Source organism: Sporisorium graminicola, chromosome SGRAM_11 (genome assembly GCF_005498985.1).
Source record: "Sporisorium graminicola strain CBS 10092 chromosome SGRAM_11, whole genome shotgun sequence".
NCBI lineage: Eukaryota > Fungi > Basidiomycota > Ustilaginomycetes > Ustilaginales > Ustilaginaceae > Sporisorium > Sporisorium graminicola.
This window is the reverse complement of record NC_043721.1, coordinates 556136-578604: the sequence shown is the minus strand read 5'-3', so window position 1 is coordinate 578604 and position 22469 is coordinate 556136. Positions and strand designations below refer to the sequence as shown.

Genomic DNA, 22469 nt, shown 5'->3' with positions numbered 1-22469 from the left:
GCACGCTTCTGCCGGCCGTCGATCATTTTAGCATAAGCAGGTGATCTCTATGTGCTAATAAGCTTATAAAGTCCGCCGCATTGCAGATAATGCCGTATGACAACCTCTCCGAAGGTGTCCAGTCGCCTGCAAGGCACTGAAAACGGCAAGCTTGGGCGGAAGATCGAATGTCCATGGAGTAACATGTCTGCCTCACACAGGCCGAGGTGAAGAGAAAAAACTCGACCAGCGCCGGGTTCTCGGGCAACGGCAGAGTGGCCATGGCAAGGCTCCATACACCAATGCGAGTGCGAAGTCGTGGAAATGGAAGGGCAAAAAGAACTGCAGCACCTAGGATTCCCGCGTGGTCCCCCACCGCAGTACTGACTAGGCGATACCTTGCTTAACTTCGCAGATCGGACGGGATGCGGTGCTTTCAAGGTTCTATGGCCGCAGATGTCAAAGCCAAGTCCGATATCAGTTATAGCAGATGATGTCTCGTGCATCTTTGCCGCGGTTGGGCGATGTTTCGTTTGAATTGTTAAGTCCTTCCAATGCAAGCCTAGTACCCGATATCCGAAGAAAAAGTCGAGAAAGTGGAAAATTTCGTTGTGTCAAAGGAATTTCGTTCTTCCTCGAGCGGTTCTTTGCTGCCACCACTACCAACCTTTCTTGTTGCAGCAGCATATCCACTGCAACGATGCCGGCACAAAAACGAGGTCGATCCAACGACGGAGCGGGAAGCTCGCAGCGCAACGGCGGCGGGCCATCTGCGACTGTCTACCGCAAGTCGGTTAAGAAGCAACGTTCGGATCAGCAGCAGGAAGCAGCCCAACCAGCCAAGAAGCCGGTTCCACAACGAACACGTTCCAAGGACGATCCCAAGCCCAAGACCAAGCACGAGTTCATCCAAGCCAAGAAAGCCGCCGCGCTCAAGGAGAAAGAGGCCGCTGTTGCCGCACGTCGAGCTGAAGAGGTCGCTGAAAAGCAGCTGCGCAAGAAGCAAACTCAGAAACAGCAGCAGCAAAAGGGCAAAGGTGTTTCTGCAAACGGAGCCGAAGCAGCACAAGCACCGACGATCCTCATCAAAGCGCCCCAGCCCACTTCGTCGTTCAAGATCGTAGCAGGTTCATATGAGCGTCTCCTCTACGGTCTCGAAGCAACGGTCGAGCCCGCCTCGGCTTCAGCCAGCTCTTCGTCAGCATTCAACGTCTCGCTTAAACCCATCTTTACGTTCCCCGCGCACATCTCGTCAATTCGTACGGTAGCCACGGCAGGAGCCGATTCCAAGTGGCTCGCCACTGGTGGCACGGACGAGATCGTCAAGGTGTGGGATCTGCGCAAGCGACGCGAGGTCGGACAGCTGACGGGTCACGAAGGCACAATCACTTCGCTGGTATTTGCATCGCGCACCTACCTGCTCACCACGAGCGCGGATTCGCACATCAACCTGTACCGCACGCGCGACTGGGCGCTGCTGCGCACGCTCAAGGGCCACATTGGACGCATCAACAGCGCCGCGCCGCATCCGACGGGTCGGCTCGCGCTGAGTGTGGGCTCGGATCGCACGATCCGCATGTGGGATCTGATGCGTGGGCAGGCCGCTGCGTCGACGCGCATCGGCATCGAGGCGGATCTGGTCAGGTGGGACACGCTGGGATCGAGGTTTGTCGTGCTCGCGTACCGCCAGGCTATGATCTTCGGCACGGATATGAGCAAAGTCGCGGAACTCGAGGAGAAGCGTCGCATTGGCGATGTATGCTTCTTCCGTGTCGAGGATGCCGAGGGCAAAGAGCACGAGCTGTTGTTTGCCGGGCTGGAGGACGGGATTGTCAAAGTGTTTGACCTCGATGCCAGTGTTACAGAGGAAGCGAAGGATGCATCCGCGGGAAAGAGCCAGAAGGGCAAGGATGGCGAGGAGGAGGACAAGGAATCGAATGAGGAGGACGACGAGGAAGAGGAAGACGACCTGACCCCGCTCGTCGAAGTCGGACGATTGGTGGGGCACAAGAATCGTGTGCGCTCTGTCGCGGTGCTTCCCGTCTTGGTCTCTTCGTCGAAAGGCAAAGGAAAGGCATCAGCACGATCGTACGTGGCCATCACCATCTCGTCAGACGGCTTCATCCGCACATTCGATCTGGGCAGCATCGTCAACAGGCTCTCGTCGACCGAACACACTCTGGCGCAGTACGCCGAACAGGTGATCTCCGTGGAAAGCAACGCGCAGTTCGACACCAAGGGAACGCGTCTCACGTGCCTGACTGCGGTCGGTGTTGCTGGAGCTGCCAACGGAGCTGCAGACCACGACGAACAGGAGGACGCGGATGTTCTCGGTAGCGCCGAGGAGGACGAGGAAGAGAGCGACGTGGACGTGGAAGCCGAAGACGAGGAGCTCAAGGCGCTAGAACGAGCGCTCAAGGATGCTCAAGAGAAAGGCTTGGATCTGGATGACCTCGAAGGCTTGCTCGACAGTGACGATGACGACGACGAGGAAGTCAGCGATGATGACGAAGTGGTCGAAGACGAGGAAGAGGACGAAGACGAAGGCGAACTCGAGTAATGCGCTACACACACACACACTTCTCCTTAACAGCGCCAATCACAATGAGCATAATCAGACGTAGGCAAGGAGCGTGACAACGGAACGTCCATTTGAGCTATGCAAGCAAATGACTATGACCAGAGTTACACCAAGAACAGAACGGGAAAGCGAGAGCTAAAAGTACAAGTGTGCGAGAGGTGGTATGCAAGAAAAGGGAATGCCGGGACGATTAGCAACAGGCAACTACAGGACTGCAGGGACGCAGAAACAGAATTGGCGGAGAAATCGAGGGTACTACTGCAAGGAAATATGGGCTGTGTCGCGGAGATTGCGCTTGCTACGAAGACGGGTCGAAGACATGACGATGCGAGTGAGGTTCGGAGTAGTCGAACTAACAAATGACACAGCTGCAACCGGGGGTTTCCTGCTGGTCGGGATTGCGTCGAGTTGGAGGTGCGTCCAAGTCAGCGTCCTTGACGGGGTTTTGCTGCTCGACCTTGACCGGCTCTGGTGGAGGGATGGAGCGAACAATGACATGCACCACCGTGGTTGCACCAGACCTGCAGCCTCGAGAAGCCAGAGTGGTTGCCGGGTTGTCGAGGATGTGTCCGAGATGCAGAAGCCTGAGGTAGGCAGCCGACTCGGGTTTAGGTTGCGGCCAAGCTTGTGGCCAATTGTCCCAGATGTGCGCTCGAACGACCTCGACAGTTTGGTTTGGGTCGAATCTCCAGGATGTGCGCTGCCCGGTGGTGGTGAGGAGCGTGACGAGGTGCGTTGGCGCAACCGAAGGCGACGAGGCGGCGTTGGTGGTGCCGGCTTGTGGTTGTGTGTGTGCGGAAGCGGTCAAAGCGTGGGTGTCCGAAGTCGAGACCGAGACGGCGGGGTCAGTGTCCTTGGATTTGTTCTTCGGGGAGGACGACGAGATGGTGGAGAGATTGGAGACGACCGTGGTGAGACGGGTGTCTTCGTGTGCATGGGATGAGCCATTGTCGGTGGAGCAGGTGGAGACGCGGCTCCTTTCCGTTGCGTGCATGGTACACTAGTTGGAGTGCGTCTGTGCGGCAATTGGGGAGAAAGAGTGGTTGAGATAGACACTTGCGATGGTAGTGGTGGTGGTGATGATGAGACAGAGAGGTGGAGAGTGCGCAAAGGTGCGAGCTATGGGCCTTTTGACACAAAAGACGGGCCAAAGGAGGCTGGACCAACAGCGGGTGGAGAGCCGAGTTCGCCGCTGCAGGCCATGTGAAATCGTGCAGAGTGGCGCATAGCGGGGGTGCCGCTCTCTCTCCCCTTTTTTCGGCCTGAAAATCGATTGATGACTCTCACACAATTATGCTGACCTGTCTTGGCTACTGATGGGCTGACGACCACTATGCTCAATGCGTAACAGCGGGATTGCCAGCGATCTCGGGTGCTTGAATCTCAAGGCCTGTCCCGAAAGACAGGTCGGTTTCATGCAACGGCAGCGGCAGGACGCACGCGATCAGCCAGTGTTGCGATAAGCAGGTAAGCACACCGTCGGCCAGCGCCGTGCTTTCTATTTTCAACCACCGATTGCCACCCCCTCTTTTCGAGCTCAGCCAAGTAGCCAGGTAGCTGGACAACTAGCGCCAATGGTTTCGATTCCAGCCGAGTATGAAAAGCGTCTGCGGCACACCAAAAGCGGTGTTGCTTCATCGAAGGCTGTGTAACGATTGAAGTCGATAAGCAGACGGATCTCAGCGGAAGCCAGGATGGTCTGGTGCCTGAATGCTATGCTTCTTTTTTCTTGCTCTTACCTTTGTTTGCGCGTGTGCCTGGCCATGCCTCGAGTCGAACGGTCGCGTGGCGTTGCAGCAGCATGAGCGAGAGTGACTTGGCAAATGCGCCATGCGGCTGGAAAGAGAGCATGCCAAGCAATTCTGTCGGCAGAAGCTCGAGGTGCGCTAACCATGGCGCCAAGACTCGCAAACCCTTGGCACTCTGTACCCCGCGAAGCGCGAATTAGAATGGTCCAAAGCCACGACGAGCATGTGGTCACCATGACGCGAACTACTTACTATTGCTGCTACAAGAGCTATCGGAATCAGGCGGGTATGAATGATGTGGTAAATGTTAGACCTTTGTGTTAGTAGCAGTAGCGCTGAAAAATCCTTATCGTGGCCACTCCCCCATTGTCGCTTAGGAGTCGCTGAAAATCGAATGCGACATCGCCAAGCGATTTGTAGACTCTGGAATCTCTGGAATCTCAAATCAAGCCGCGGAAAAACAGGCGACTCTGCTTCATTGCTCGTTCGCTTCTTAACTATTATAAAAGAAGAAAACAAATTTTGACAGGAACAGCGATTGCAACTGCAACCGCAACGACAAGGAACGGCTAACGCTGTTCTGTTGTGTTGGTGTGCGGCGATAACGACGAGAGCCGGACAAACGTCGCTTTTGCAGCGAGTCTTTCGAGTTGCCGCCGGTGTGAGTTTTCTTCTTCTCGAGTTTGAGTTTGGCTCGCTCGCTCGCTAGCTCGCACGACCTTGACCTTTGTTTGCACCCCGATCATCCCTCCCTCTCACCACCGCTACCACCATCTCTCGCCACCCTACCACCTCCTTCGTCCTTTGGCTCCTTTCCCCGAGCCAGTCACTAGCCATGTCCAACACTAGCCCGCTCGAACCCTGTCCTCCCGATGGCGCTACCCACGCTGCCACCCACTTCACCCTCCTCGAACCCCTCCACGATTCCGACCTGTCCAAGCAGCAGCAGCAGCAGCAGCAGCACCTCTTGGAGCCCGAGTCTGCCTCCGAGCCATCACGCTCCTCCAAGGAAACCGCCCTCACCACCACCGATCGCGAGAGCATCGAGGAGATCCCGGACCATCATCTTCCTCCGCGCCCCGAGCTGCTCGAGCTCGCCCAACACGCCAAACGTGATTCTCGCCTCTCCATCTCCACCACTCACGATGCTCCCACTTCCTCTGACAACACGCGCCAGCACATCTACTTGGCCGACGAGGACATTCAGCTCCGCCTCCGCTTCTACCGCAGCCAGTTGTTCTTGATGCTCATCTGGTACTCGCTCTGCATTCTCTCCGCCGGCATTCTCTTCATCGCAGACGCCTGGGCCAACAACAAGTTCTGGACACGTTTCAACACCACCCCTGCTCCCCTGAACAATCCCAAATCAAACAACAAGGACAAGCTCATCCGTATCAAGAGCAAGCATGGAGAGGTCGACATCTTGCCCCTCAAGCGCGTCACTTTTCCTTCTCCCATCCCCTTCACCACCGTCTTTCCTCCCACGCTTAACGAGCCCTACCGCACGCCAGAGCAAGCTGCGGCTGCTCTCAACCACCCTTCTGACCGTGCTCAGACTTCCACAGCGGTGCAAGACCTGTCTCTGACACACGTCGACATTCTCGAGTATCGTGCCACCACCTTCCTCCTGCACCCGCACTCGGGCAAGTTCTACCTTCTCGGCGCCTGGCACGATCCTAACTGGCGTTCTCTCGATCCCAGCCTAGGTCTTCCTGCCGACTCTGTACGCGACAGGCAAGCTCTCTTTGGCGAGAATCAAGTCACCGTCAGGGGCAAGTCCGTCGTCGATCTCTTGATCGAGGAAGTGCTCCACCCTTTCTACATCTTCCAGATCTACTCGATCATCCTCTGGTGCAACGATGATTACGTTCCGTATGCTATCGTCATTGCTGTCGTCTCCATTGTCGGTATCGTCGCCACCACCGTCACCACCAAAGCCGCCATCGAAAAGCTCAAAAAGATGAGCCGCTTTAGCTGCCCTGTCTCTGTCCTCCGACCTTCTTCCTCCGCCCACTCGCCACTCGACGAGAAGAGTGCTACCACAGACTCTGAAGAGAAACAGCTCGCTTCTGCATCTGTGTCTGCTCCCAGCTTCAGCGTGCTCGACAGCCAAGCTCTCGTGCCCGGTGACATTGTCGATCTCGCTGCCGTCGATGAAACGACTCACCACGGTCACCGACTCGTCGAGACCTTGCCGTGCGACTTCGTGCTGCTCGAAGGCGACTGCATTGTCAACGAGGCCATGATGACCGGAGAGTCCGTCCCTGTCGTCAAGGCTCCCATCTCCAAAGCCGATCTTGCTAGCATCCTGGCTGCCGGCAAGGATATCTCGCGTCTCGATAAGCACATTCTCTACTCGGGTACCAAGCTCGTCCGCGTCCGACCAGGCAGTAGTATCGACGGCAGCAGCACTACGCGCGGACTCGTCATCCGTACCGGTTTCTCCACCGCCAAAGGATCGCTCGTGCGACAGATGCTCTTCCCGCGACCCATCAGCCACAAGTTCTATCGTGATGCTTTCCTCTTCATTGGCAATTTGTTCATCATCGCCATCATCGGTATGATCGCTACCATCATCTACTTCAAGATCATTGGGGTCAGCAGTGAAGAGATCGCTCTCCGCTCCTTGGACGTCTTGACCATCGCTGTGCCTCCCGCTCTGCCTGCAACTCTCTCGATTTGCATCACTTTTTCCATCGCACGTCTCAAGCGCAGCCAGATCTTCTGTCTCAGCCCACAGAGGATCAACGTCGCCGGCATGGTCAACATGTTTGTCTTTGACAAGACCGGCACGCTCACTGAAGAAGGCCTCGATGTCATGGGTATCCGTATGGTCAAAGATGGCAAGTTTACCGATCTTGTCCAGCACGAGCAGATGGAAGAGGCGAAGCGAGATGACGCAAAGCTGGGATTGATCGAGGCCATGGCGACAGCGCACGATCTTAACTTGCTGGATGGCGAACCTATTGGTGAGCCACTCGAGGTCAAGATGCTCGAATGGACAGGTCGGAAGCTGCAAGACGACGCCTCGCTCGCGCCCGTCCACTTGGTAAAGGAAGCATCCGAGGAGCCAGCCGCCGAACAGCGTCGACCCTTGACCAAAGACGGCGCACTCGCGCGTATACCCGTCATCCTCCCGCACGGCACCACCCGATCCCCCCTCGCCGTAGTCCGCACTTTCGAGTTCACTGCCGCGCTCCGCCGCATGAGCGTCGTCGTCAAACGCGACAACGATCTCTCGGCCCAAATCTACTGCAAGGGCGCCGCCGAGTCCATCGCCACCCTCTGCGACCCGGCCTCGCTCCCATCCGACTACTCTGCCGTGCTCGACCGCTGCACGCGCGCCGGGTTCCGTGTGCTCGCCGTCGCCGGCAAAACCATCGACGCGCTCTCCTGGAAGGGGGCACAGGACCTTACCCGTCCGCAGGCCGAGTGCGAGCTCCACTTTCTGGGACTGATCGTGTTCGAGAACAAGCTCAAGCCGGCTACCACTGCGTCGATCGCGACTATTCGGGACGATGCGCAGCTGCCCATCAAGATGTGCACGGGCGACTCGGTGCTCACTGCCGTCTCGGTTGCCAAGGAGTGCGGGATCTTGGGTGCTAATGCTGACGTGTATACGCCAAGACTGGCGCACAAGCAGCAGTGGGCCGAGAAGGCGCACGGAGAAGCAGCGGCGGTCGAGTGGGTCAGTGTCGACGATGAACGCAGCAAGCTCGATGCGTACACCCTCGACCCGGAGCCGCGCGACGGCTCCAGCGCCGCAAAGCTCAAGGACGTCGAACTTGCCGTGTCCGGAGAAATCCTGCGTACGCTGTTCGATGCGTGCTCCGCCGAGACCATGGCGCGCGTGCTGGTGCACTGCAAAGTGTTTGGCCGCTTCTCACCGGAGCAGAAACAGGAGCTGGTCGAGAGGCTGCAGACGCTCGGCTACGTCGTGGCCATGACCGGCGATGGTGCCAACGACTGCGGGGCGCTCAAGTCGGCCGACGTGGGCCTGTCACTTTCGGAAGCAGAAGCATCTGTTGCTGCTCCTTTCACGTCCAGAGTCAAGGACATTTCGGCGATCACCCAGCTCATTCGCGAAGGTCGCTCGACGCTTACGGTTTCGTTCGCCATGTTCTTGTTCATGAGTGTCTACTCGCTGTCCGAGTACTTTACTGTGCTGCTTCTGTACGGCAAAGCAACGTCGCTCGACAACGCCGAGTATCTGTTCATTGACATCTTCTGCATTCTGCCCGTGGCTGTTGGGCTGGCCAACACGCTGCCGGCGAAGAAGCTGTTCCGGATCCCGCCCGAGATGCGCCTCTCGTCCGCGAAACCGATCGTGTCGATGCTCGGCCAGGCGATCCTGGGCTACATCGCACAGACGATTGTCTACCTCGCTCTGCACGCCAAATCCTGGTACCAATCACCGGAATTCGATCCCGAGAACCTTACGCTCAACGACATGGACAACACCGCACTCTTCCGCACGTCGGTCTTCACCTACATCATTGCCGGATTCGCCTTCTCGCTCGGCCCTCCTCACAGGCAGCTGCTCTGCTTCAACTGGATCCTCGCCCCCACGCTCGTGATCCTTGCCATCTTCTCGTTCTACTTCCTCTTCCTCACAGGTGGACCGTTCTTTGACCTGTTTGGGTTTGTCGAGATGCCCAAGCACTTTAGCTGGATCATCTTTGGCGTCGTGGTGGCGCAGTTTGTGCTGGCCATGGTGTTCGAGTTTGTCTGCGTTGCGCCAGTGGCCAGGCTGGTCGCAAAGCCGTTCAGTGCAATGGCGAGGAGGCTGGGCCGACAGAGGAGCAGGCCGTACAAGGCCGTGGAGAAGGTCATCTACTCATGAACGCTGTTTTGTAAATATGTATTCTAGACGCATCGCATCGCATTTCTTTTCTCGCATGCAAACATTCGTCATTGGTTTTCAAAGCAATTGCGTGGTGACAGTGTAGGTGGCGTGGTAGCGAGCTGTGATGTTGTTGAGCTCATGAGTTTGTAGCGGATCGCGATCAATTGACGAGGAACTTGCCCTGGGCAGCGAGATCGTTGGAAACAAAAGCAGCATACGACCACGTGAGATCCCTTGCGCCCTGGTTGAACCCATTGCTGCGGTTGAACTCTTCGTTCAACGAGCCGTTCTGCCAAGCGTGCGAATTCACAATATCCACAAACCCATTCGCCATCGCCTTCATTCCCGAAGTCAACGCCGTGTACTGGCTCGAGCCCGAGCTAAAAGTACCCGTAGCAGCCGAGCTGGAAAACTGCTTGTAGAAAGGCAGCGAGGTCGAGGTGACCGCGAGCGAGCCGCGCGAGTTGGCGACGGCAACGGCAGTGTTGAGCACCTCGGCTGCTGCGAGCGTGCAGATGAACCACGGGTTGCCCTGGGACGTTCCGTCACCATCGTAGACGTCCGATGGGTAGCGCCCTGTGCCGACCGCTTGCGGGGCAGCCGCGTTGTTGTTGATCGCGTACAACGAGCGGAAGGCGTCGACGTACTTTTTGTGCGTTGCCAGCAGCTTGTCTGAAGCAGGGCCGAACTGGGAGGCATCGACCGCTGCAGCATTGTCGGTCGTGTCCCATCCCTTGAGTGCGCCGAGCAACACGGAGCAATCGATGCCGTTGCGACCACTGACACCCTGATACGCCTGGACAAAGTTGTTGGTCGAATCCCAAAACGTCTGCAGCTTGCTCTTGATCGCCGCTGCCTGCTGGTTGTAGTAGCTCGCCGCGCCGGCATCGTTCATGGCAGTGGCAAACTTGGCGCCATCGACCATGCTGCGGTACTGCACCATGAGCGTGAAAAAGTGCGTGCCCTGCACCTCCTCCCACAGGTCAAACGAGCTGTCCTGCCAGTGGTGCGCTACATACTCGAGATCCGTCTTGATCAAGCTGCCCGCGCTCAGGTCGGCCTTGTACAGCGTGCTCGTCACAAACGCATCGCCCAGTCCGATGCGCTTAGCAAACGCCATGAGCGCCGACGCGCGCAGCGCAGGCCCGTCGTTCTGCGGCCTCCCCCACGGACCAGTGAACAGGCTCCCGTCGACGTTGAACTTGGGTTCGCCTAGGCTGGAGCTCGAAGCAGCCGCATTCTGCTGATGCACCTTCTCGGCGTTGGCGTAATTGGTGACGAGCGTGCGATCGAGCGTCGGCTGCGAAATGACAACCTTCATGGTGAGCGCAGCATCGCGCACCCACGAGTAGAAGTAGTTCGGTCCGGCGGTGGACGGCGAGGCGATCACGGCTCCCGTTTGGACGTTGGGCACCTGGTTGCCGCCAGCGGTGGAAGATGCGCCGCCAATGTTGGAAATCATGCGTTGGTAGGCGTACGACGAACTGACGGCGCGAGGGGTGAGGTGGGCCGCGGAGCTGCTGTCGAGGCCGATGAGAGAGCGGGCAATGGCAGCGGCGTCGGCGTTGGTGCTGAATGCGCACAGGCAGATGAGGAGCAGGCACAGTCCTGCACTGCCCAGCAATGCTATAGGCTTGGAGCGTCGCTGCGTCGTAGGGACGGCGGATGTCTTGGCCATCTTTTCAATGTCGTCTGAAGAGGAGGAGTAGCAAGGCGTCTTGTTGGATGACGCCGAAAAGAGGAGAGGCACCGATTCAGGACGGGGTTTTATACTTTTGAGCCGGGTCATCTTGGCCTTTTGAAGGGAGTGAATGTGAGATGAGCTCCGGAGCGAGCGTGACAGAGCCTAGTGAGGAGGAACGAATCTTGCCTTCCGAGCCCATGGCCTTCAGGCAGTGAAGCGAAGTGGGATAGAAAAGCCTGGACGGTGCCACTCGGCTTCTGGGTGTCGAGTCCAACGCCGGAAGATATGATGCACTTGCAGAGCGATCGACGCTGTCAAATCAGAGGCAGTGGCTGCTCCTGCTACTGCAGAGGGTGACAATGGAAAGTCGAAACCACCAACACCAGAGAGAGGCAGCAGCGAAAGGGATCGGAATCTCGACACCTGGCTCGAGCGTCGAGGGTGTGGAGAAAAGCGAAACCCTGAAGAATCTCTCCGAGAACTGGATGGTGAATGTGGGGTTTCGCTTAGCGCCGCTGTATGACAGACAGTACGGATCGACGTGAGCCGGCTGACACTGGAAGCGATTGCCGATGCAGGAGCAGCAAATCGCGGAGTTGGGCGAGAGTTGACTTCCCCACACCCTCGCTTGCTTCTTCTGTCACGAACACCCTTGTTCCATAGTCAGGGCTCAGGTCTCGAGATACCTTCCTCTTCGTACACTGCGTCTCTACAGCAAGTGCTGTAGAGGGTAGTTCGACTCGATCCAGCAATTACCAAGCTGCCGCTTGTTCGCTTTCGCCTTCCGCTCCGAGTGCGTTTCCGAACAAGAGTTGCTTGTTCTTAGCTCACACGCACACATTGGCTCGAGTGCGACAACAGCCGGCGGACACAAAGCCGGTTCGACCTGGCCCGGCAAGAAAAAGCGGAGGAAAGACTTCTCTTGCAGGCGAGCCGCTGAGTCTGGGTGTTCGGCTAACTCCTCCGCCAATGAGGTTACGTGGAAACTTCATTTCGCTCTCAACGATCGCTGCTTCATGTCGAAGCAGTTCTACCCTATTCACCCAGCTCACCGAGGAACAACTTTATGCCGGTAGCTTTCCTTCATGCGCTCCTTCATGCGCAGACAAGGTTTCGGTCGAACTCTTGGTTTCAACTCCTGATTCGACTTACGTCAGGTACGCATACCTCTCGCTTGTTCGGGTTATACGGGTGCGGAAATCGGCTGTTCAGTCTGGACAAGGAGCTGACGGCCAAAGACATTGCTACGCTTCCATATCAGGAAATACTATACACTTTGTAGACAAGTCATTTCGAAGCAGTCCCGGCAATCTTTCTAGATCGATTGCTGATCATAACCTGCTTCGCAGCCAACCAAGCATCCCGCTTCCCTTTTTCTCGTTGGGAAGAACACTGCGATCGACCCACTGCTTGAAAGTCTGCACCACTACGCCAGGCAGCTCGTTCTGCACCCAATGGCCACTTCCTGCCACCTCGACAAACTCGGTCTGTGGTACGTGCTTCTTCATGGTCTTGCCCAGAGCAGGCGGCACGGCAACATCGTCCTTGGGCATAATGAGCATCGCTGGCAGTGATTCCGGCAGGGTCTTGGATGCCAACGCGCGATCTTCCTCCCAGTTGATCTCGCGCGTACGGTACCAACTCAGTGGACCTTCCATGCCGCGGCTGCGGAAGACGGTGATGTAGTGATCCAGCAGTTCCTTGCTGAGGATGTTTCGTCCCAGATACTTGAGTGGGATCTCGGAGAATTCGGGCATGGTAAGCAGCTTTTCGAGCTTCCCCACAATATGCCAGTCGCGGATCTCCTCTTCGTTGGCAGAGTCGGCGGAGAAGAGACCAGGTATCATGAAAATGATGGCGAGGAAGCGGTCGAGATGCTGCTCAATGATCTTGGTGCTCCTCTCTTCGGAAAAGAACTTTTGGTAGCCAAAGCTCGGTACACTCTTCAGTACAGCATCGATCGGGATCGGTTTCGAAGTAGGCGCTTGGAAGGGTACGCAGAGCCCGCAAACACCCATGACCCTGTCCGGATACCACTGCGCAAACCTCCAGCCCAGCCACGAGCCCCAATCGTGACAGAGCACAATGACGCGGCCTCGCTTGCCGTCCGAGGTGAGATGCTCCGCACCGTATTCAGAACCTTTTGCAGCCTGGGCGTGGTCGAGCAAGCCGTTGAGGTCGATCGAGATGGCCCTGCCGCCATACTCGGCGAGTCTTGATTCAGTGCCAGCGGGGGTAGAAGCGGCCGAAGTGCATGGCGCGGAGCTGAGACCGTATCCGAGCAAGTCAGGAATGATGAGACGGAATCCGGCAAGTCGGAGAGGAGCTACGACGCTTCGCCATCCTGCGGAGAAATCAGGGAAGCCATGGAGTAGCAGAAGTGTGGCTCTCTCTGGCACTCCGGCGGGTGGTCGATGGTCGAGGTAATGGTATCTTCGTTGGGTAGGCTTGGCATCCGGTCTGGATGGTGGTGTTGTGAGTGGTGTAGTATAGAATCGGGATGCAGTCAAGTCCAACATGGTGACAGCAACAACGTCAGCAATAACGGCAACGATGACGATGATGGTGCTCGTGGTGGTTGTCGAGGCTCTTATACTCGAGACATGGCAAAGTGCGGGGAACGCACAAAAACGCCGCACCGGCCACGCGCAAATGCCGGAACGGCCACTCTTGCCGGCGACCAAAAAAAAAACATCACAGCTAAGGTCGACGTAACAACCCTTGGAATTTCGGCTCAGGGTCCAAGCTGAGTTCTGACGGCAATGCCGACGTGCAGCGTGACTTCAGAGTGCGCTCACTGCTCTTGAGTTTTCCGGAATTGTGCTGCTGCGCTGCTGATTCACCGTTGCGATTCACTTCAGGGTCTTTCTCCCTCTGCACAGTCACACTTTGCATCTGTCACTTGATATCTTCGACAATCTTGGCTTGTTACGACCACCAACACCATCGATTTTCGCCCTCTCCTCGATCGACGTCGATTGTCTGACGATCGACTCGCGTCACTCGCTCGCCACTGCCATGGCTGATGTGCAGGATAACGGGCAGCCTAGCGAGCCGCAACAGCAACGTCGTGGTAGCCTGCTTGCTCTTCCCACCGAGCTGATCCACGCCATTCTACTCTCTCTGCCACCATTGTGCATCGAACATTACTCGCAAACATGCAAGCTCGCTCGACAACATGTATACGGTCAAGATCGAGCCGGGGACGTCCACCTTTGGAAGAACCTCTACCTCCAACGCTTTGACAATTTCTCGAGCCTTTGGGACCCACCTTCGGATGAGTCATCTCACCACGCCGCGCAGGACAGTGTTGCAAACACAGAGAACGATGGGTCTTCTGTAAGCTCCTCACCACCACGCGCATCGTCGTCCGTGGCATCCTCATCTACAAAGAGGGACCGCTCATCCGTCATGTCTCTTGTGCAACTCAGGGACCGTGCTGCACGCCTCTACGCTGGGGATCCCAGTGATCATGGTCCTCTCTCATTGAACTTCAATGCTGTCCTCACTGCGCTTCTTTCCGTCATCGACACGGCGGTTCCTGAACAGTATCCAAATCCTTGCCGAAACACCACCTGGCTCAGCGACTCGATCCTCGCATCCGGCCAGTCCACTTGGAGTCAATGGGTCTTTCCTCGTTCGGTCATGTGCACGCTCGACGAATTCAAGTCCGAGTCCACTTCCCGCTCCGGCACTCGCTCCAAGTCGCCGCAGGAACGCAAGCGTCGTCGCCTCTCTGTGCAAAACCAATCCGGCCCTTCCTCGTTGGCCGCTGAGCCCAGCTCCTCGCGCCATAGATCTCAGTCCAAGTTGACAAACGGTGAACGGCCCGACTCGGTGCGCAGGCGCTCGGCACGTCTACTGAAGCTCATGTACCCCGAAGCTCTTCATCCGCTCGTAGATCGTGGCATCGATATCGACTCCCTCGCACAACCACAGATGCGGCTCGCCGCCCGGATCCATTGCCTCCACGGCATACGAGCATGGAAAGACTCGCAGAAGCAGCGCCTCACGGAGAGTCCTCAAGAGATTCCAGGTCAAACCCAGCAAGATGGGCTCGCGAATCAGGGCGCAGCGCAGGCACAGCACGGTGTGGCAGCTGCTGATGAGCCGCCGCCACAACAGCAAAACTCCACCACACCCGCGCAAGACGATTCTTCCGAAGCACACGAGCGGCCAGAGTCGTGGAGCGGAGAGAATGACCAGGAAGAAGAGGAAGAGCAAGAGGAAGAAAACGATTCGGACGACGACGATTCGGATGACGAAAGCTTTGATGAACCACCCGCTGTCATCCTTCGCCATCGACCTCGTATGTTTGGTCCCAGCTTTGGCTTCTGTAATGCGCCGGACGAAGAAGACGAGGTGCGCGCACGCATGAGACATCGAGTCTACGATTCGGGCTACTATGGCTGGTCCAATGGCTACGCACCTCTCCACGCCTGGCGACGTCCTTCTGCCGATCCACAAGCTCGTAATCATGGCGACTCGGCAGACGAGGAGGCAGGAGAGGACGATGACAACGATGTCAACATGGCAGACGCGGCAAGAGGAGGGTTCAATCTGGATGGCGATGACGATGCCATACGTGAAGCAGTAGATTTCAGCGACGACGACATTCCCGACGACCCTGTTCCCATCGAGATCGAAGTCAGCACCAACGGTAGCACCAGGCGCACGTTTCAGGTCGCCGATCGCTTTGGCAATCTCGTCAATTCCAGTCATGGGGGGGACCGTCCGGCAGCAGTAGGCTGGGATTCGTCGGATGACCAAGACGAGGCAACACCAGCGACTTACGGCAACGGAATTCAACGGGACACCGATCGCACACCCTATCAACCGCCTGCACTGGGTTCCTACGATGCCGACACATTGACTTTCACTTACGAGGGTGATCTGCCCATCGGCATAATCACCGGAAGGGACAACATCCAGGTCACGGTTGGAGACACCGTCGACTTCATTGCCAGAGGCGAACTCAACGTACGCTTCGTTAGGCCAGGCATGCTGGACGAAGTCATGCGCGTCACCAGCGGTCTCTCAGGCGCTGGAGCGTTAGGAGACGACGGCGACGATCCCATCGTAGCGCAAGAAGACGACGAAGGCGATCAAGAGGGAGAAGACGATGACTTTGATGAGGACGCCGACGATTGGGACGATGAGGAAGACTTCGATGATGACGATGACGACCAATTTGGACCCTTTGGCGCCTTTCGACCTATGGCTGCCGCTGTGGGCTATCGTGGATGCCGTGCGGATGACGAGATCAAGCACCTGCTCGAGCAGCACGACAAAGAAGCTGACGACAAGGACAAGCACAAGGAGGAACGCGTCTGTCTGCGCAAGAAAGCGATCCATTGGGAACTCGTGGAAGCTATCATGGTGGTCATGTATGCCAACCTCAAAGAAGCCATCTGGCTCGAAAACTGGGGCGTTGGCATCAAGATCCCCAAGATCTACGACCAAGCCGGCGTGCTCGCCCACGATCCGATGGAGAAGCGCGAGTTCCTCGAGTTCCCTACAGGCTGGATTTCGTCGCTACCGAACCCTGTGCCGGCCAAGCTGAGCGCCAATGAGGCCTCTAGCGACGAACAGCAGACAGAGTCGCCACCAAGAGCAAATGGAGTTACGAATGGAGCGCAAGACGACGAGAAGCCGCATGACTGGGCACGCTGCGAGAGCTTTTGGGGTGGCTCGTACAGTTTTTTAGACTTTTCGCACTTTGTCGATTTCAATGTGCGCCTGGCGAGGCAGCGCAGGCAAGCACTCTCAAACGCCGGAGCGCGATCCAACGGCGCCAACGGCAAGGCGCCAGCACAACAAGACACCTCCACTGTCCAAAGCCCACGACCCAACTTGATAGGGCAGGAAGAAGCCGTCGGAGATTGCCTGCAGCTTCGACTGGAACTCTTGCCCAAGTCGCAGCAGCCGGCGTACAACTCGGACGAAGAAGGACAAGAGGACGATGACGAATATCCGACGCTCTTCTTCCGAGGCACAACGGTGACGTACTGGGGCAACGAAGCACCCATGCCACGCGGTGGGGTGCATGGCAAAGTGCGGCCCGTCTATGCGAGAGAGGAAGACGTGGACGAGATCATGTCCAAGGGTCCCAGGGGGAAGAAGAAGATCGAGGGGCTGCACTGGTCGCTGACGCACGTGCACGATGGCGAGGATCGGTGGCAGCTCGAGGGGATCCAGCCTGGACCACCGGGGACGAGGGCGCCTATCTTTGGAATCTGGTCGGATGCGCTGCATGAGGAGGAGAGCCCGAACGGGCCGTTTGTGTATTGGATGATGGACGAGCGGCCGTGGAGGGACATTGAGCGATTGAATCGGGAAGAGGCACACGCGATTGCTGCTGCTAGGGCAGCTAACGGTCGTTGAGCGGCAGCCACAGCACCCACACCTGCTCCTTCTACACAAACGAACACTCGAGCAAATTCGTTAAATGGAAAGGACCAGTCACTTTTGACTATTGCGTTTCAAAGATCGACATGTCGAGTGATGATCAAGGACTCGATGAGCGAGAAAGAGGCAGCTCCTGGTGAACGTGGTATGCACCCGCAGACCCTTTGGGCTTGATCATGAGTTGCACGCGATCCACGTCGCACAGCAACCCCGGACTGCCTTCGTAGCCAAGGACTCTCTCGGCGCTCCTACACAGCTGCCAGGTTGCTTTGCCCGAGGTCGACTGGCCGACGCTCACGTGCGGTCTGAAGGTCTCACGTCGTCGAGCACTCGAAGCCTTGTTTGGGTGCAGCACCGGGGTGAGGGCTTGGCTTAGATCGGATTGGAGCTTGACGATGCGGTGCGACGAATGGTCCTGGTCGTCGCTAGTCGCAGAGGAGAAGGACGAGGTTTTGCGTTTGTCGTGGGAGTTGGTGGGCGGCGCGGGTCGAAGGTGCACGTTGGTGTAGTTGCGCAGTGGAAAGGTCGAAACTTGGTCCAACAGTAGACGATGGCTCGCGTGTGTGTGGCAGACCTCTGCTGCTGCTTTTGCGATTTGCGACAGCTTCTCCGTGTGCAACTGCACCAGCTGCTCAAGGCCGGTCCCAGACGCAAGAGCGGATGATGCCTCCAAGCTGCTACTCGATAAGGTGAACGGAGGTACGAGGGTGATATGCGGTAGCCAGCGCTCGAAAGCCTGATCGTGTTTACGACGTAGCGTTTGCAGGTCTTCAAACCGTCGTCGATCTGCAGGCGTGCTGGGTCTCAAGAGGACGACGAGCACTCCGACCAGGTCTAGCGTAGCGGTAGCCGTGGCTGGAGTTTGGGCTGCTGCAGCTGTGTTGTGCATCGTTGCTAAGATGCGGTAGGATAGGATTCTCTGACTCCGAAGAGCCACAAGCAAGGGACTCCTATACCATTGCGAGCCTTGGCAACGCAGCATCAAGTGGTGTCAGGGTGATGGAAGTGGAGTTGCAGAAACGGACCCAGATGCTGGATAGCGGAACATTGCGCACAGACTAACGTTATGTTTCCCCCACGTCGATTTTCGCGAATTCCACCAAAGCATCGCGAGATGACAGCTTTGCTTCGCTTTGTTCTCTTATCATCTCACTGTTACTCAACAACCAAACGTCGGCGCCATCCAAGATGACCATTCCAAAGATCCTTGTATGCCGCGTAATGCCCACAGATATCCTTACGCGTGCAGAGGCTGAGGGCAAAGTCGAACTCATCACCACCCTGCCCGAACATGGCGACCAAGCCCCACCCCGCGAATGGGTGCTTTCCAACCTACCCGGCGTTTCCGGCGCCGTCATCTGTCTCTCCGAGAAGGTGGACAAAGAGTTCCTCGACACAGCAGGCCCCTCGCTCAAAGTCATCTCCACGCTCTCGGTCGGGTACGACCACATCGACCTTGCGCTCGTCAAGTCACGTGGTATCCGCGTCGGCAACACTCCGCATGTCCTCGACGATGCAGTGGCCGAAGTGTGTCTGCTGCTAGCGCTGATGGTGACGCGTCAAGTGCCTAGTGCTACACGGGTGGTGCACGAGGGCTTGTGGCCGAGTAACCCTTGGACGCCGACTTCCTTTGCTGGACCGTGCATTGCGGGCAAGACGATCGGATTCTTGGGGTTCGGCAACATCAGCCAGTCGCTGTGCAAGCTGCTCGTACCGTTCAAACCGGCCAAGATCATATACGCAACGTCGAAGCCAAGACGATTTGACCAGAATGACGAGTACTTTGCTTCGTTGATGAGCGATGGCTTCCCCGTGGACAGGATTGCGATCGAGAACCAGCCGGATCCGATCAAGTTGGCGCGGGTGGCCGATCTCGTGTTTGTGCTTGTGGATCTGAACCCGAGCACAAAGCACATTGTCGGCAAGCAGTTCTTGGACGCCATGAAGAAGACGGCGTTCATCATCAATGCGTCACGCGGCGGCACCGTCGACACAGCTGCACTGGTCGACGCTCTGCGCAACGACAAAATCGCCGGTGCTGGTCTGGACGTTATCGAAAACGAACCAAGTGAGTATCGGAAACAACCTCGATCATTTGAGCGGCAAGATCCGCTCACCCTCATCGACTACTGCTCTCCTCTCCGTTGAGGATGGCGAGGGCACCATATGCTCCTGCTCCTGTCCGCAATATCCGCTCGTACTGACACCGTTTTGCGTAAATTCCTTTTCTTGGACGACTTTAGACATTCCCGCGGACCATCCTCTGCTCGCTCCCGAATGCAGAGACAAGGTCGCTCTCCTTCCGCATGTCGGCAGTGGCACCATCGAGACGCGCAAAGCTATGGCGGACATGACCATGAACAACCTGCTGGGTGCGCTGGGTTTGCGGTCTGAGCCGGGCAAGGAGAGCGAGATGCAGGCCGAGCTTTGAATTTCAACCACACGCTCCTCAGCCGTCTTTGCCTCACACTCTCTACAGAAGGCATCTAACTACGTCCGTTGTCGAAATATGCAGCATGGAACTGATAAATTGGATGCTCGAGCGACCACGCGTGTTTGTATGTGTGTGTTTGCTATCGATTGCTTGCTGCGTCAGGAGCATGCTGATGTTGAGGCGTTCGACAACGGCGCAAGACGGATTTACAGCGCGTCCGGAGCCCGGCCGTCCAAAGCCATTCTCAGTGTCAACAGCGTATGCCCTTCCCTGCCACGATAGCTATGATGACGATCAACGCTTTCCGTAATGCTGCCGAGCAAAAGTGCGGATCTTTCCACTTCTGCCGTGTTGCTCCCAGGTAACCACGCTTGCCTTTCGCAACCAATTGACCGGTGTCACTTAAAAAGCAAGTCTTCCTGACGTCGGCCAATCCCGAACCTGTCTTGTCCCCCCTTGTTATCTTTCTGCTCTTCGAACCGAGTCTCCGCAATCTCGATCTACTTTGCACCGCACTCCACTCCCATCGGGCGATATCCAATAGTCAGAGCACAGTTGGACCCTGCAGCGTTTTCTTTTACCCCGCAATTTCCTATGCGCGCTGCTGCAGGGTCACTGTCTTATCTTTTTCTTGCGAAAGGCATTTAGGCAGTAAGCGCCTCGGCCGCCAACCAGATCGCAGGTGTTAGTGATGTGGCTCGTGCTCGAAAGACCCGAGAGGAGAAGGTCACGCGGCTGCTCCGTTAAAAGAGAGAATCCCTCTCGCGCAGCCGTGAGCGGAGCGCCTCTTGGAGTGCCAGACAAAGTCAACAAGCGCTGCAAATCAGCAAAGCAGAGAGAGAGAGAGAGAGAGAGCGTGTGGACATCGATAAGGCGTGCAAGGGTGCGTGTGATGGTGTGAGGCTTGAGCCAATCCAACAAGTCAGAGCAGCTTTGAACAGCTTGTTGGACGTGTGGGAGGAGTGGGGGCCCGTGTGATTCCCCTGCTGCTCGGCACATTCGATAGGGCCATCCGTCTCCAAAGTGGTGCGTTGTTCGGAACTCCCGTCTCTGTGCTTCCGCCGATCCTCTGAATCAGCCTCGTTGGTCTCTGTTCCGACTCGTCCCTACATTCTCGACGAGTTCGGTTGAGTGACTCCCCGGAGCAACAAGGGACGCTAGCTTCGTTTCCCCTTCCCCTACGCTCTCGTCTTTGCCCCTCGTCTAGGTCGCCCGCCTGCTGAGTCGCGCCGCCCGCTGCAACGAGAGCCCAACGCTCCATTCGCCGCATCTTCCTTTAAAAGAGAGATTAGCCGCCCTTCTACCCTCCCTCTCTCCTTCCCTTCCTCCCTTTTCCTCTCGATATTCTTCTGTTGTCCGTCCCTTGCTCCTTCTTTCCATACGACCACCCGTCGTCAAACGTTCAATAGCGGTTGCCATCGTCGTCGTATCCTTTTGGCAGATCCGTCCACAAGCTCCTTAGACCGCCGTGATATAAAAGGCATTCTCCCCCCCCTCCTCCGCATTTACTCACGCTACCTATTATTGCCATCACGTCTCCTCGTGACGATCACGTCAGTCCACGCCTGAACCCCACAATGTCGACCCTACGCATCCCCTCGGGTTCGGGCGCCAATTCCGGCACATTCAACGCCGCGAAAGGCGCTCTCGCTGGAGCTGGTGTAGGTGCTGCCGCCGGTTCCTCGTCCGGCAACAAGACCACGCCCAAGACATATCCATTCTGGCTGGGAGGTGAGTCACATATCCATTCCTGACATCCCTATCCTAAGCGCTGTATACTAAACCGCAGCTCTCTTTCCCCCGCACACAGGAGCGGCCGGTTGCTGCGCAGCCAGCATCACCCACCCACTCGACCTGACCAAGTACCGCCTGCAAACCGCCACGGTCAAGCAAGGCATGTTCCGCACCATCCTGCTCTCGGTGCGCAGTGAAGGCATCACCAGTCTCTGGCACGGCCTCACCGCAACGTTGCTGCGCCAGTTCACCTATTCTGTCACGCGCTTTGCCGTGTACGAAGACATGAAGACGCGCGTCACCTCGCGTTCGGGCAAGGCGCCGACGACGGGCGAGCTAGCGCTGTGCTCCGGCACGGCTGGCGCTGTCGCCGGCGTCGTGGGTAATCCGGCGGAGATCGTGCTGGTGCGCATGTGTTCCGACCTCAACTTGCCCAAGGATGCACGCTACGGGTACCGCAACTGCGTCGACGGCCTTGTGCGCATTGTGAAGGACGACGGTGCAGCTACACTGTTCCGCGGTCTCTCGCCCAACGTGTTCCGCTCGGTGGTGATGAACATCTCGCAGCTCGGATCGTATGACCTGTTCAAGGGTATTCTGCAGAAACTCGACGTACTCCCCGACGGACCCGTCCTGCAAACCGCAGCCAGCTTCTGCGCCGGCACGCTCAGCACGACGCTCTGCACCCCCATCGACGTCGTCAAGTCGCGCGTCCAGAACCTCAAGAAGGGCGCCGGTGCCAATGTGGGCGTCTCGCATGTCATCCGCGAAGCACTGGCCAAGGATGGACCCACGGTATTCTTCCGCGGCTGGACCCCGGCCTGGTTGCGCTTGCAGCCCCAGACAACCCTGCTGTTCCTCTTCTTCGAGCAGTTCAAACAGCTCGTGGATAAGAGGAGGGAAGCCAAGAGCGGTGGCGACGTGCGCACCAACAACTGAACTCTACACCTCGCTTCTTCTCGCGACGATTCAAAATGTACGTTGCACACTGCAGAGAACACACGTCGGTCGTTCTAAATTGCATAACTTTGGACGTGCTTCGAACGTTATGGCAT

The 22469-nt window shown here is 57.1% G+C and overlaps 9 protein-coding genes across 9 annotated transcripts; 5 read left to right on the top strand and 4 right to left on the bottom strand.

Annotated features, from left to right (window-relative positions):
• Window positions 1-679: 679 nt before the first annotated feature.
• Window positions 680-2539, top strand: EX895_001504 (uncharacterized protein; the record flags this gene model as incomplete). The annotated part of the gene is made up of 1 exon (XM_029882103.1): window positions 680-2539. The coding sequence occupies one exon, from the start codon at window positions 680-682 to the stop codon at window positions 2537-2539; it is 1860 nt and encodes a 619-aa protein (XP_029741704.1).
• Window positions 2540-2912: 373 nt separating this feature from the next.
• On the bottom strand, window positions 2913-3554 carry EX895_001503 (uncharacterized protein; the record flags this gene model as incomplete). Its single annotated transcript, XM_029882102.1, has 1 exon — window positions 2913-3554. The coding sequence occupies one exon, from the start codon at window positions 3552-3554 to the stop codon at window positions 2913-2915; it is 642 nt and encodes a 213-aa protein (XP_029741703.1).
• Window positions 3555-5143: 1589 nt separating this feature from the next.
• EX895_001502 (uncharacterized protein) lies at window positions 5144-9151 on the top strand (the record flags this gene model as incomplete). Its single annotated transcript, XM_029882101.1, has 1 exon — window positions 5144-9151. One exon carries the CDS (start codon window positions 5144-5146, stop codon window positions 9149-9151), a length of 4008 nt encoding a protein of 1335 aa, XP_029741702.1.
• A 163-nt stretch (window positions 9152-9314) lies between these two features.
• Window positions 9315-10943, bottom strand: EX895_001501 (uncharacterized protein; the record flags this gene model as incomplete). The annotated part of the gene is made up of 1 exon (XM_029882100.1): window positions 9315-10943. The coding sequence occupies one exon, from the start codon at window positions 10941-10943 to the stop codon at window positions 9315-9317; it is 1629 nt and encodes a 542-aa protein (XP_029741701.1).
• Window positions 10944-12169: 1226 nt separating this feature from the next.
• EX895_001500 (uncharacterized protein) lies at window positions 12170-13357 on the bottom strand (the record flags this gene model as incomplete). Its single annotated transcript, XM_029882099.1, has 1 exon — window positions 12170-13357. The coding sequence occupies one exon, from the start codon at window positions 13355-13357 to the stop codon at window positions 12170-12172; it is 1188 nt and encodes a 395-aa protein (XP_029741700.1).
• A 499-nt stretch (window positions 13358-13856) lies between these two features.
• Window positions 13857-17222, top strand: EX895_001499 (uncharacterized protein; the record flags this gene model as incomplete). Its single annotated transcript, XM_029882098.1, has 1 exon — window positions 13857-17222. One exon carries the CDS (start codon window positions 13857-13859, stop codon window positions 17220-17222), a length of 3366 nt encoding a protein of 1121 aa, XP_029741699.1.
• A 124-nt stretch (window positions 17223-17346) lies between these two features.
• EX895_001498 (uncharacterized protein) lies at window positions 17347-18135 on the bottom strand (the record flags this gene model as incomplete). The annotated part of the gene is made up of 1 exon (XM_029882097.1): window positions 17347-18135. The coding sequence occupies one exon, from the start codon at window positions 18133-18135 to the stop codon at window positions 17347-17349; it is 789 nt and encodes a 262-aa protein (XP_029741698.1).
• Window positions 18136-18434: 299 nt separating this feature from the next.
• Window positions 18435-19677, top strand: EX895_001497 (uncharacterized protein; the record flags this gene model as incomplete). Its single annotated transcript, XM_029882096.1, has 2 exons — window positions 18435-19314; window positions 19490-19677. 2 exons carry the CDS (start codon window positions 18435-18437, stop codon window positions 19675-19677), a joined length of 1068 nt encoding a protein of 355 aa, XP_029741697.1.
• A 1580-nt stretch (window positions 19678-21257) lies between these two features.
• EX895_001496 (uncharacterized protein) lies at window positions 21258-22353 on the top strand (the record flags this gene model as incomplete). Its single annotated transcript, XM_029882095.1, has 2 exons — window positions 21258-21411; window positions 21491-22353. 2 exons carry the CDS (start codon window positions 21258-21260, stop codon window positions 22351-22353), a joined length of 1017 nt encoding a protein of 338 aa, XP_029741696.1.
• Between the last annotated feature and the right edge of the window lie 116 nt (window positions 22354-22469).